The sequence below is a fragment of the Drosophila virilis genome, chromosome 3, assembly GCF_030788295.1.
Source record: "Drosophila virilis strain 15010-1051.87 chromosome 3, Dvir_AGI_RSII-ME, whole genome shotgun sequence".
NCBI lineage: Eukaryota > Metazoa > Arthropoda > Insecta > Diptera > Drosophilidae > Drosophila > Drosophila virilis.
The window spans coordinates 21,491,165-21,503,974 of NC_091545.1; the positions used below are offsets into that span (position 1 = coordinate 21,491,165).

Sequence of the window (12,810 nt, forward strand, 5' to 3'; positions counted from 1 at the left end):
TAAGGCTTAGGTGATATGATATCCAATCAGTTCAAGTTCGTTTGCTTTATGATTAATCCTATGCTAGTTGTCATAGAAAATTATTCTCTATCCAATTACAAGTACACGCCTATATGTTATCAAAAGCACCAACAAGCATGCGAGTATTATTTCTATTTACGCAATTGAACAAACCCTGCCGAATCCTTGCAAACAGTTTATCTATTGAAAAATATTACTCTTTCTTTACTTATAAGCGACATATACATATATAAACATATACCTAGTTTCATACATGATTTGTGCTCAACATAGAATTAACGTGTACGTCTTAGCATTGATCAATATATATAAAAAAAGAACCCGCCATATTGATCTTTAAGGGAAAGTTTAACATGGGTATATTATTTTGCTCTGAATTTAATATGAATTATATGGCTTATTTATATGAAACATTTACAAAAACATTTTTGATGTACAATCCGTGGAGTATTCTCGTAACATCTCCATTCAATTCCAGCTACTCGACACAAATTTAAAGTATAATGTTAACTTTTAAATAAATCATTTTAAAATAAGATCATATAAATCGGAATCTTACGCGAATATCCACAATGCGTGGCTAACAACTATTAATTGTGGTAAATTGAGATATTGTGCATTCCTGGATAACAGAATATTTTCTCTTGCTGCGATCATTGAAGGCTGTTGGCTAAATACATAATTGGTGTTCACATGTTTAAGTAACATAATTAATAATATATATTTAAGCTCCCCACAGGAAACGCATACTACACACTATTTGACAGTTTTTGGCTATAGACACTGAAAATGATCGAAAATTTAACTAATTTCTGAAAGACACGCTTTAATTGTTCTGGGTTTTCGCTTTTTATGTAAACAATCAGTTTTAAGTAAATTTATTTGTTGCCCACACTACTACTGATAGGTGTTTTATTTTTTACAATTTTTGTTTTTTCTTTTTTTGTGTTCAATATATGTACGTGTTGCTGCTAATTTTAATATATATGCATGTATTTCCATTTTCTCCATCATTAAAATTTGTTCTTAAAAAAGTTTAAATGCTAGTAACGCTTTGAATTAATTAATTTATGTTATGTTGTATGCCCACATTAATTATAGTTGTAGGCCCTTTTTTTTCTTGTTTTAAAATATAAACATGCGAGTTGCGTTTGCTTTTATTAATGTTGGGAATTCCATGGATTTAATTGTTTCTTTCTTTAATTTCATAATTTGCGACTCCTAGAGTTTTTCTTTAACTTTTCATAGACTTATGCTTAATGTTTCTTCACATTTATTACTAAATATATGTAGAGGTGTGTATGTTCTCACTATAATCATGTGCTGCATCACTATTGCCGTTCAGCATACCATTTACACAAAAACCTATTTTTATGGCTGCTGAACGCTTTTGATTGATCTTATGAATAGCAAAGCAACACGGTGGGCGGGCAAAGTGCGCGCAGGACGTCATGAGCGTTACAACACTAAGTAAAATTTTACAATTATTCTGTTTATGCCATTATTAGTTCCATAATCGATTCTTCATGATGATAAGAGCCTTTTTGTCGTCGATCGGTCGGTCGCTTGATTAGGTTGCATTCGGGTAAACTAGCTTTGCAATGAGTAGGACTGTTTTTAGATTTTGTAAAGTTAGGCAAGGAAACTCCACGCATGCGACATTATTGAGCTGCAATATTAATAAGAATTAAGGTCACGTTGTTGATGGAACCTATATGTGATTGGGTACTTACAAACTGCCGCCACCTGTTGCGTCTGCTCTGTAATTGTAGACGTGGCCGTCTTCGTTGTTGCGGCATTGGGTGCCGTGGTCTCTGTATTGTTGCCCGTACCGGCACCTCCTGCATTGTTGGCAGCTTTCAGAGCTGCGGCTGCGCTGCCATTTCCATTTGTTATATTGTTCTGGCGGTTTCCGCCATTATTGTTACGATTGTTGCTGCGGTTACGAAAGTTGCCGCCGCCGCCCATGCGATAATTGTTGCGATTATAGCCAGGTGCACCGCCGTAGCCAGAATTCATGCCACCATTGCCGGCTCCTCCGCCCATCGTGTTGCCATTGTTGTAGTAATGGTTGCGCCCTCGGTAGCTATTAAAACTGACACATTAAACCTTTTTAGGAGACAGACGAAGGGCAATCCTGCAACTTACCTGCCACGTCGGGTGGACGAGACTCCGAATGTCTCGGTATTCAATTTGCGCTCCTGACGCCAGTCGTTCTTCTTGTTCTTGCTGCGATCCTGAGCCGCCTCGCACGAAATATTGTCAAAGAATGATTTGGTCTTATCGTAGCCCACATGAACATCCTCATCCTCGGGCTCATGCTCGCCAGCGCCGGTCTCATTGCCAGAGTCATCCTTCTTGTCGGTCTCCCCATTCAACTGTGCAAAATTAAAGATTGGGCACAATTATGTCCGTGTCAAACAAATAGATTTTGTGTGTTGAGTGCATTGTTTTAAATGTTTAACATGTTTTTTTTTTTTAGCGGTTGAATTATTAAACTAAAACTTAAATTAACTTAAAATAATAAACAAAATAAAACAAACTTATACCTGATCAGTAGTGGTAGAAGTTGTTGTTGTGGTTGTGGCTGTTGTTGTAGCTGTGGTTTTGTTGGGTTCGTCGCCCACCTTGAGTTTCGCCAGTTGTGAACGCAGCTCTTCAAACTTATTGTTTGCCTGCTCGAAATCAAAGTCGCCCTCAAATTTGATCTTGTTGCGAGGTTTATTCTGATTAGCCGATTGTGGACGATAACCCTGCTAAAAGTTAAAAAAAAAAAAAAGAAAAACAGAATTAAACATTAATATTTATGCCGACTGCAAAAGCAACAGCTGAGGAAAGCTGTCAGATCGAATCGGTCGCATGAATGTGCAAAGAATTAGATCATTTAATTTGGATTATACAAATATTTTCTGTTTTCAGCTCTAAGAAAGTACAGATTTGTGTACATCTATTTAGCTAATTGTTATTATCTTTAGAAAATGTAGTTTATTAACTGATTCAGCTGATAAGATTTTGATACTCTCAAAAAATGAATACGCTGCAGCTGCCCAATGACAACCAGATGGTAGTCAACTATACAAATTGCTTTATAATATATCATTCTCTTTGCATGTGCTGAACGGAACTTTGGACGGTTGAAATATGTATTTACCTGATTGGGTCGCATTGGGCCACGAGCACCCATGCCGCGATTGCCGCGCATCATCATATTGTTCGAATTCTGTGGACCACCACGGTGCATGTTCCATGCGCCATTTCCTCCATTGCCACGCTGTTGGATGGCACCGCCAACTCCCCCACGATTACGTTGATTATTATAATTGTTGTAATTGTTATCCATTTGACGGCCAGAATCACGGCGATCGCGCTGCTGCTGCTGCTGCTGCTGGGGGTGGGGATGATTGTAATAGTCGTTATTGTGGTTGTGGTTATTCCTCTGCTGTTGCTGCATATTGGGTCCCCCTCTCTGCTGCTGCTGCTGTTGTTGCTGTTGCTGCTGCTGCTGATGGTTTTGGCGCTTATGACCGGCATCGCGCGCATTACCACCGCCGAGAGCTTGCACAGAATTCTGCTGCTGATGTAACTGCTGCTGCTGTTGCTGGGAGTGCTGCTGGGTCAGGTCGGCCGTTGGACTGATAATGAGGCTAATAGGCGTTGTCGAACGCGAAGCGCTCGCTAGCATATCTAAAACGGAAACTTTACATATAGACGGGAACGTGCATATATGTTCATATATTAGCTGTGTGTATGTATGTGTGTGTGTGTGTAGATGTAAGTGTGGCGCAAGAAATAACTTCAAATAACATGTAAGCCCAAGTGGCAAATATTTCTGTTTGAAATTATTTAATGGCTTTTCGTGTGTTGCTTGCATTAAATGATTGCTGAACCTTACTTTGTTTTGGCTGCTGCTGGGGCTTTTGTTGCTGCTGCTGCTGTTGCTGATTGCCACCTATGTTCATAAACGGCCCTCCGCTGCCAGGTGCTCCGGCACCAGGAGCCAAAGAGCCCGGACCAAGACTGGGAGCTCCTAAGGCGCCAAATGGATTACCATTTCCAAAACCACCGCCGCCTGGTGCTCCGGGTGCACCTCCACTGCCTCCAGCCATCGATGGACCACTGTGCTGCGGTTGCTGCTGCTGTTGTTGTTGTTGTGGCGCATTCATTGGGAAATGTTGTGGCATTACCTGTGGGCCGTTCTGCAATTGTGCCTGCATTATGGCCGGATCATTGTGGTGCGGCAGCGTATGGTTGTTCACAACGCGAATGTCTTTGATGTCAGAGCCGCGAAATAGGATATAATCGTAGATCTGCGACTGCGGTGCTATTTGAAACTGGGTGTCACGGTCCTCCGTTCCAAAGGAGCGCACTGTTTACAAAAAAAACACAAGCTTAGTTTGGGCGCAATTTCTCGTCTAACCTCAATATGTTTGAAGCATATACATATGTAAGTGAACTTTTGTATACATGTATTTTTCGTACTGTACATAAGTACAGATATACATGATGTGTAGTGTGCAAAAATGCGGCAAGACATGGATATACAATTGATTGTTGAAAGTACAGTGTACAGTGCTTGCTTTTTGCTATATATCTTTACAAAAATATGATTTATGTGTTACTATTAAATTAACATAGTAATAACTTTGATTCTAAGATGTATGTAATTAAGTTATTTGGCCGCATGTTTCCCTTAGTCCATTTTTATTACTGCCTTTACTAACGGTAGTTGCTGTAGGAAGCATTGCCACATAATCCGTTAATTGGCGCTGGCGCCAAAAATGGGGTTTGCCAGCAAATTGTAAACGAACACACACGTACAAATTGCAATCTGTCTACACATTTATTTTGATGTAAATGTATACATTTGTGCATATATGTACATGCACTATATGCATATGTATATATGTACATATACACAGGCGTACATATGTATGAAATTTTGCGCGTGCATGGGGATGCAAAAGCAACACTGTACAACCCGAAGCTCTATCTGTGCCGACAGCATCTGAGCTTCGACAACATGACAAACAAAAAGCACAAGAGAGAGTGCGAGAGAGAGAAAGAGCTAAAGCGAGAGAGTGGGAGAGCGAGTTGGCTATTGCCGTGTGGCCGCCCGCTCTTTGCGCGATGAGCAGCATATTACTGTAAAAACTAACTGAAGCAACCAAAAACGTGAACAAAAAATTTTAAAGAAACCATTTTCTTTTTAGTACTCGCCTTTGCATTTTACCGTTTTAGTTTTACAGCATAGATATACATGCATGCATATATGTATATACGAATGTATGCGAGTATTTCCACATGGATAAAGGAAACACGAATGTGTAGGCATATATACATATTTATATAGACATATATATATATATATATTTGGGATATTACTTACCACTCGACAGAGCAATTGTACACTCCTGTGGATCCACCGTATACAAGCGGCCTTCATATCTAATGTCAGCTTTCGAAATTAGGCTGATCTTCGAGCCCAACTCCGGTAATCCGCCACTCATGTTGGATTCTAACTGTATCACTGTATGACGCGCGTGTCAAATCAAATATTTTTTTCACCAATTTTACGAAAAATTGTTTCTGCTTATGGCCGACAATTGTCGACGAATAGAATAATCAAGTAAAGCAAACAATTATAGCGAGCGCGACGTTGCCCCGTTTCCGAGCGAGTGTTGCCTGCTGCGCTGCAGTTTCAACCTTTCGACGTTGACAAGCACGCAATAACTTTCTATTTCCAGAGTAAATTTTCAACTTTCTATAGGCAGATTTTTAATACAATATAAATAGAACACAATTTGAAAATTATATCAAATCAAATGGATAAATTAGTAAAAATGTTGATTTTTTTGCAATTCGTAATGTGGAAAATTTTTTCACCTTCCGTCTGCAAAAACCTACCCGTCGAAAGTGGAAGATGATCGAACGAGCAAGAACACTCGCTACCCAATATAGTGTTGTAAAATATTCAGAGATGGGGCTGCATCATTTTAAATTATTTTTCATTCTTAAAACACATGATTATAAAATAAAATAATTAAGTAATATCTATATGAACACCGAATTGTTAATTTATTCACTATTATCATCATGAACCAAGCAATTTAAATTGAAAAATTGGCTAAATATTTTAGAGGTGACAACACTGGCGTATTCCTTGCAGCCCTGCGTTTGTCACCGCGTTTAACATTCAAAACGTTCGATTCCTAACAAAGCGTCGCTTTTATTTTGTCGATGGCATCAGCCAAATAAATACTTTGTATTTGGCGGCTCAAATACTTTTTAATTACACAGAATCAATATGCCTCCACAACGCGAGCCAATAAGTGTGCGTACAACGCGACTCAATAATCTTATACTAGGTAAAGGAGTTGGCGCCGTACAGAAACCCTCTTCAAGCGCTTCAAGGCGCAGCATTGTGCCTGTAACCACCGTAAGTGCAGCTGTCGCAGAAGCCATCTGTCGGGAGGGATTGCTGGACGCATTCTGTCTGTTGTACAATGAGTGCGACAAGGAGACGCTGAAGAAGCGCGACCGTAATATAGCGGAATTTGTAAATAAATGTAAGTGTTCCCATTTATGAAATGTGGTATGTCATTTATATGACTTCGCCTCTTTAGTTCGTCCTATTATTGAGGAAACCCGCCAGCTGCGGGTAAATGCCGATGATTTTGTCATCAAGGCCCTCATTGGAAAGGGCTTTTTTGGCAATGTCCACTTGGTGCTCGAACGTCAAACGTCCGATGTCTATGCCATGAAAAAGATTAAGAAGTCAATGGTGACCACATCGCAGGTGGAGCGCGATATAATGTCCCAAAGGAACTCTGAGTGGATAACCAATTTACAGTACGCCTTTCAGGTACGTTTAAACCAAACAGGCCCAAATTGTTTTTGTTTGATATACATAATGTATTTTCAATGATTCTTCCAAAGGACAATGATCACTTGTACTTGATCATGGAATATCTACCTGGAGGCGATCTTCTGAGCTTAATGTCGCGTCACGGACCTTTTGATGAAGATCTAGCGCGTTTCTATTTAGCCGAACTAACGTTGGCTTTGCACACGCTGCACCTGATGGGCTACGTTCATCGCGACATTAAGCCGGAAAACATTCTGATCGATCGCTTCGGTCATATTAAATTGGCAGACTTTGGAAATGCTGCTGCCTTGGATCGTGATGGTCATGTCTTGAGTCTCTCGCCAGTTGGTACACCGGACTATATTGCGCCGGAGCTGTTGCAAACCATATCAACCTATAAGCTGTCAAAGTCGATGCATGACGTGAGTGTTATTGTACGATTTTCCATTCAATATGCAACTCGAACATGAAATATTACGCAGAAATAACATGTCCGTTTATATGAAAATAACTATGAATATCCAGCTCATCCAGTTTGGATTAATATAATTAGTTTAAAGCGTGGTAATAACTTATTAATTTTCCCCAACAGGTTAGCTGCGATTACTGGTCCATGGGAATTATTGGCTATGAGCTTATATGTGAGATTACGCCGTTCCATGAGGACAACGTGCATGAGACGTACTCAAAAATACTTTCCCACTGCGATGATAGCCTTTTGAAAAAGTTAATTAGCTTCCCGAGTGATCTGAAAATATCTAGCAATATGAAACATCTCATCGGATCGTTGGTAACGAACCCAACGAATCGGCTTTCCTACGATCAAATTATCAAACATCCGTTTTTCGAAAGCATCCAGTGGAGCACAGTTCGTTCCCAGATGCCTCCCATTATACCCACTATCAAGTCGGATGATGATATCTCAAACTTTGAAGACGGCATAAGGCACAAAGCCCGCCGAGAACAGCAAGCCAAAAAGTCATTGACCTCGAACATGAAGTCGAACGATTTTAGTGGCAAGGACTTGCCCTTTATTGGATACAGTTTCGTTCACATGGAAGATGATTACAGTACAGTCGATGTGTCGGAGACAGCACGCACGGCTAAGCTGCAGGAAAAGCTGCGGAATCTGCAACAAAAGCTGAAGTCGCGTGAAACTGAAATTGTAATGCTGAAGCAGGATCTGATAAGGGCCCAGCAAACTCTTAAGCAGACCGATGGTAAATCGCAAGTGGTCCTTGAGGCCAAAGTGGAAATTAAGAAGCTACAGGACATTATTAAGGAGAAGACAATGGAGCTTGCCAGCTGCAAGACCCAAATCAAAACTTTGCAGAGTTCAGCAAAAATTGATGAAGAAATGTGGTCAAAAAAAGAAGCCACAATCACAGACTTGCTGCGCCTGAATCGGCAAAAGTACGAAGAGGCAAAAATCGCATCCGAGCAGAGATACGAGAAACAACTGGCGGAGAAAAAGCAAGAACTGGCCTGCACAGTGCAAAAGTTGGATGCGCGTGAGCTGGAGTTTAATGCAAAAGTTGATGAATGTAAGCATCTGGGCGACAAGCTGGAGAACTACAAGGAAATGCTGAAGCAATTAAAGGAACAAAGTGTCAAGGCTGAGTCCAACCATGAGAATCAAAGGACTCAGCTAACAGAAAACTACGAGCAAAAGCTGTCGGAGCTGCGCCAAAAGCTACGCGAGTCACAGGATACTCACCGCCGCATGACTTTCGAACTGCAGAGCATACGCAGCGAACTGGACGAGTCAATAAGCTCTGGGAAATCAAGCCAAGAGGCTAAACATGCCACTGAGCGCAGCATCGAAGACATACTACAGCGTCTCAACTGTGAGATAAGCGCAAACAACGAGCTACGTGCGGCTAAAGCTTCCCTAGAGACTCAGCTGAATCTTGCGAAAAAGGAGAGCCTGGAAGCACAAGCAGAGTGCCAGCGCTTGGACCGCGAGCTTCAGGTATGGAACATTTCATTTATTTTGTTTTCCAACTATCAATATGCTTTAAATAAAACTGGAAATTTTATATTTAAACTTAGAGCTTAGGCATTTGAGCTGTGGGAATTGTCATAATTAACACATCCATTTCTAAAATTGATTTATGAAACATCAATTCTGCCCTGTATTCTGTCTTCTTTAAAATTATGATGTCAAAATTATTGACATGTCATTAGAAAAAAATTCAGAAGATAAGAAGAAGTCTTAAATGCTTTTCCAAGCTACAACGAATTAGTATACGTGATTAGGGCGGTTTCTAAATAAGGCAATAAATTTATATATATTATTTACTTAATATTGTTTGATATTAAACACAGCTCGCTGAGTGCCGTTGCAACATAGCCGAATCATCTCTCGCGTCTCATGCCTCACCGTATGAAACGGCACCCGGTTCACTAACAGAGCTGCATGCTATTGAGGATCAATTGCGTGCTGACCTAGTGGCCGCCAAGGATGCCGAATCTGTGCAAAAGAGTCGTGCTGATCAACTGCAGGAACTGGTCACAAAGCTAGAGAGGATGCTCGAACGTTTCAACGAGCAAAGCCTGTCGCCTATTAAAGGTCATCCGGGCGCAGCGAACAGCGCCGTTGGCGATATGCTGGAGCGTCAAAATGAAAAACTGGAGGATAAATTAGCAGCGGTGCGAGAACAGATGATTGTGGAGCGGCAGGCAGCACGTACGGCCAACTTATCGCTCTGGAAGGTGGAAAAGCAATTGGAGGAGGCGCTCTCGGAAAAGAAGATGCTGGCGCGGCGCATGGAATTGACAGAAGAGCGTGTCAAGAAAGCGCAGAATGAACGCGAAGAGGCCCAACGTGCGCTGAAATCTGCGCAGGATGAGTATCGTCAGCGTGATGCACGAATTGATGAACTGAAGGCCGAATTAGCAGCCAGCAAACGCGATGTGTTAAAGGAACACCGCATGTGGGAGAAAGCCGAGGAGGAGCGCATGAAGTGCAAGTCTGAAGTTATCGAGCACCTGGCAAACGTTCATAGGCTGGAGCAGCAGGTCAGAGAGGTGCGCCAGAAGCTTCATCAATCTCAGCTACGTTGCGACGGCCTAGGACTAGAACAGAAGAGACTGCAGCGGGAGCTGCAAGAGGAGCGAGATCGCAATGCTGCAGTTGGAGAAGGCACTCAGGCATTACAGGCAGAACTAAAGCAGCTAAGTGACAATTTTCAGCGCCTAAAATACGCGTGCAGCATAACCGATAACCAGCTAACAGAGGTGGAGTCCATGCTAGAGGCAGAGCAGCAGCGAAACAAAACACAGCAATCTCAGCTGGATGCATGCCATGTCAAACTTCGCGAGCGTAATGATCAGGTGACCGAGCTGCGCAAAGAATTGAATGTGCAGGAGTCCGGCAAGCGTCAAGCCGAGCAACATGCCAAAATTCTTACGGTCGAATTGGAGGAGCTAAAGGAGAATCTTAAGCAGTTGCAGATGAAACTAATCACACAGCAGAGTCAGCTGGTCGAGCAGACGAACGCGCTGTTTGGCGCCCAAGAGCGCGCAGATCAGTTGGATGTGCAAAGCGCCAGTTGCCAAGCGCAGAACGCAGACTACGAGCGTGAGCTGCTCAGTCTGAAGGAGGAAAATGCTCGCATACTGAGTGAGTTGTTCCACAGTAAGGAGGAGGTGCTACATTTACATGCCGAGGTGAAGAATCTGCAAACCGTTCAGTCGGGACTCCACACAGAGATCGATGAGCTGCAGAATGCACTCACGGAAAAAGAACAGTTCTACGTGCAGCGGGATATCAAGGCTATGGCAACGCTGGCTCAGCACAAGAAACTTATCGACTATTTACAGGTAATATATTTTTGTAACATTTTATTGTGCTTGTTCTCCAATGCATATTTTTTTCAGCTTAAAGTCGAGGATTTGTCAGCCAAGAAGAAGAAAACTTTGGCCGACAAAATCTTTGGATCCAACAGCAATACTAAGGAGAACATATCGCCCAACGATGTAGAATCATCTATACTATATCGTGCTCTAAAAGAAGAACTGCGCCGAGAACAAAAGCTATCCAAGATGCTGCAGGAACAATTGGATCAGTTAAATGGTAAGTAATACAAGAACAAGTATTTATAATAACGTACTCTATTAATTGTACACATTTATCTCGCAGGAACTGCAACTCTGCGTTCGCCACGTAAGTCCTGCGCTGTTAATGGCGACACAGGCGAGCCCAAGCTGCGACCCGCTAGCATCGCCGCAGTACCCCGATCTCCACGTAAGCCGCCGACCACAGTGAAGCGCTCAGCTAGCCAAGCGGATGCTAAAAACCAATTGAAATCGCCGCAAAAGCAGACCGCAGACGATGTAGCACATCATCGATTTGAATTGGCCTTGCAAGAATCAAAAGCGGACGCAGCCACGTGCGTCAGTTGTGAGCAGCCAATTGTAGCCGGATCACCCTACTGGCGCTGCAAGGAATGCAAAAATGTGGTGCATCGCAAATGCCGAGCCAATGTAACAGGCAGCTGTGGTAGCAAAGCTGAATCGACCTGTGATGAGGTTAGCGAGGGGCGGCCAGAGTCAAGTCGCAGCAGCCTGGAAACAGTAGACAGCGAGCATGACCACACGGGAGAGTATATAGGCACACTGACCTACAAGGGCGTACAGGACTCTGCTGATGGAGAGCTCATTGAAATCAATTGTGCATTTGAGGTGGTCGAGCAGAAAATATTGCTGTTTGGCTGCAACAGCGGTCTGTTTGCCTACAATGTGGACACACAACGCCTGTTGCATATTGCTGGCATCGAGTCGGTTAGCTCTGTGTCCATATCGACGCGATTAGCCAAGGCCATGATGGTGGGCGCTAATGGTGAGAAGCTGTACCAATGCGACTATCGGCAGCTGGAGTCGCGGTGCCAAAGCGCAATTCCCTGTCAAAAGCCTGTACTAGAAACGTCGGTAATTGAGCTGCCGTTAGCCAATCGATCGAATAGCGAAAAGTGGAAACTTGTGCAGATATCAAACGAATCTGAAAATGCCCTCGACTCGGTAGCTATTGCAGCCACCTCGACGCGCATTGTCATTCTCAAGTACGATCTAAAACTGCATAAATTTAAGCCAGTGCGCGCATTGGACACAGCCACGGCCGTAACATCGATATTCTACACACGCCACTCGGCAATCGTCAGCTCGGACAAGTTCTACGAAATCGATCTGGATAACTATGCGGCCGAGGAGTTTGTCGATCTAGCGGATAAGACGCTGCAGCATACGGCCAACTGTCAGCCCTTTGTAGCCGTGCGCATCTCGCGTCAGGAGTTTCTGCTTTGCTTTGCCGAGTGCGGAGTGTTTGTCGATGAGTTTGGCTGTCGTTCGCGTCCCTACGATTTAAATTGGGTCTACGCGCCAACGGGCTTTATATACCGTGAACCATTCCTTTACGTATCGCACTACCAGTACGTGCAGATAATGCGATTGCATCGCTCCTACAGTAAAGAGATAACCAGCGGCACTAACTCGGAAAGCAACGATGGCTCAGAAATGCAGCGCCTTTATTTGCCCCATTATATGCCCACGCTGCTGAGTTCCAGCGGCGAACGAAACATTTATACGTTGTCTATAGAGAAGCAAGCGGGCTTTCAGCAGATATATCACCTGGATGCATTGCGAGCATTCAAGCGTAAGTTAAACGTATCCATGGAGACAATATCATCGGTGGCAACGTCCGTAACGATCGGTTCGACAATGACAACGGATAGTGTATAAGGTTTACATATTTATAAGTCTGTCTCTAAATAAATACATGTGTTTGTATGTAGAATTTAGCACAGATTTACCTAAACCTCTAAGCCCAAATCATTATATTTTAATATTTTTATTTTGTGTTTGCATGACTAAATACATTTTAATACATATGGCGCCAAGTTTGAATGCCTGCTGTTGGAGCACCC

The 12,810-nt window shown here is 42.6% G+C and overlaps 2 protein-coding genes across 8 annotated transcripts; one reads left to right on the top strand and one right to left on the bottom strand.

Moving 5' to 3' along the window:
- Window positions 1-1,277: 1,277 nt before the first annotated feature.
- Window positions 1,278-5,933, bottom strand: tral (trailer hitch). Of its 7 annotated transcripts, none has more exons than XM_015175021.3 (7): window positions 5,408-5,933; window positions 3,914-4,387; window positions 3,173-3,705; window positions 2,571-2,774; window positions 2,170-2,399; window positions 1,755-2,116; window positions 1,278-1,690 (listed from the first exon to the last, which is right to left on the bottom strand). In XM_015175021.3, exons 1-7 carry the CDS (start codon window positions 5,526-5,528, stop codon window positions 1,683-1,685), a joined length of 1,932 nt encoding a protein of 643 aa, XP_015030507.1. In that variant the 5' UTR covers window positions 5,529-5,933; the 3' UTR covers window positions 1,278-1,682. The 7 variants fall into 7 exon arrangements, with proteins under 7 accessions (XP_015030507.1, XP_015030503.1, XP_002048170.1 ...); XM_015175017.3 differs by having other exon boundaries at window positions 3,173-3,717; XM_002048134.4 differs by having other exon boundaries at window positions 1,755-2,107; window positions 5,408-5,932.
- A 272-nt stretch (window positions 5,934-6,205) lies between these two features.
- Window positions 6,206-12,774, top strand: sti (sticky). The gene is made up of 7 exons (XM_002048135.4): window positions 6,206-6,587; window positions 6,645-6,883; window positions 6,958-7,308; window positions 7,479-8,858; window positions 9,215-10,711; window positions 10,769-10,964; window positions 11,031-12,774. The coding sequence occupies exons 1-7, from the start codon at window positions 6,326-6,328 to the stop codon at window positions 12,623-12,625; spliced, it is 5,520 nt and encodes a 1,839-aa protein (XP_002048171.1). The 5' UTR covers window positions 6,206-6,325; the 3' UTR covers window positions 12,626-12,774.
- The last annotated feature ends 36 nt before the right edge of the window (window positions 12,775-12,810 follow it).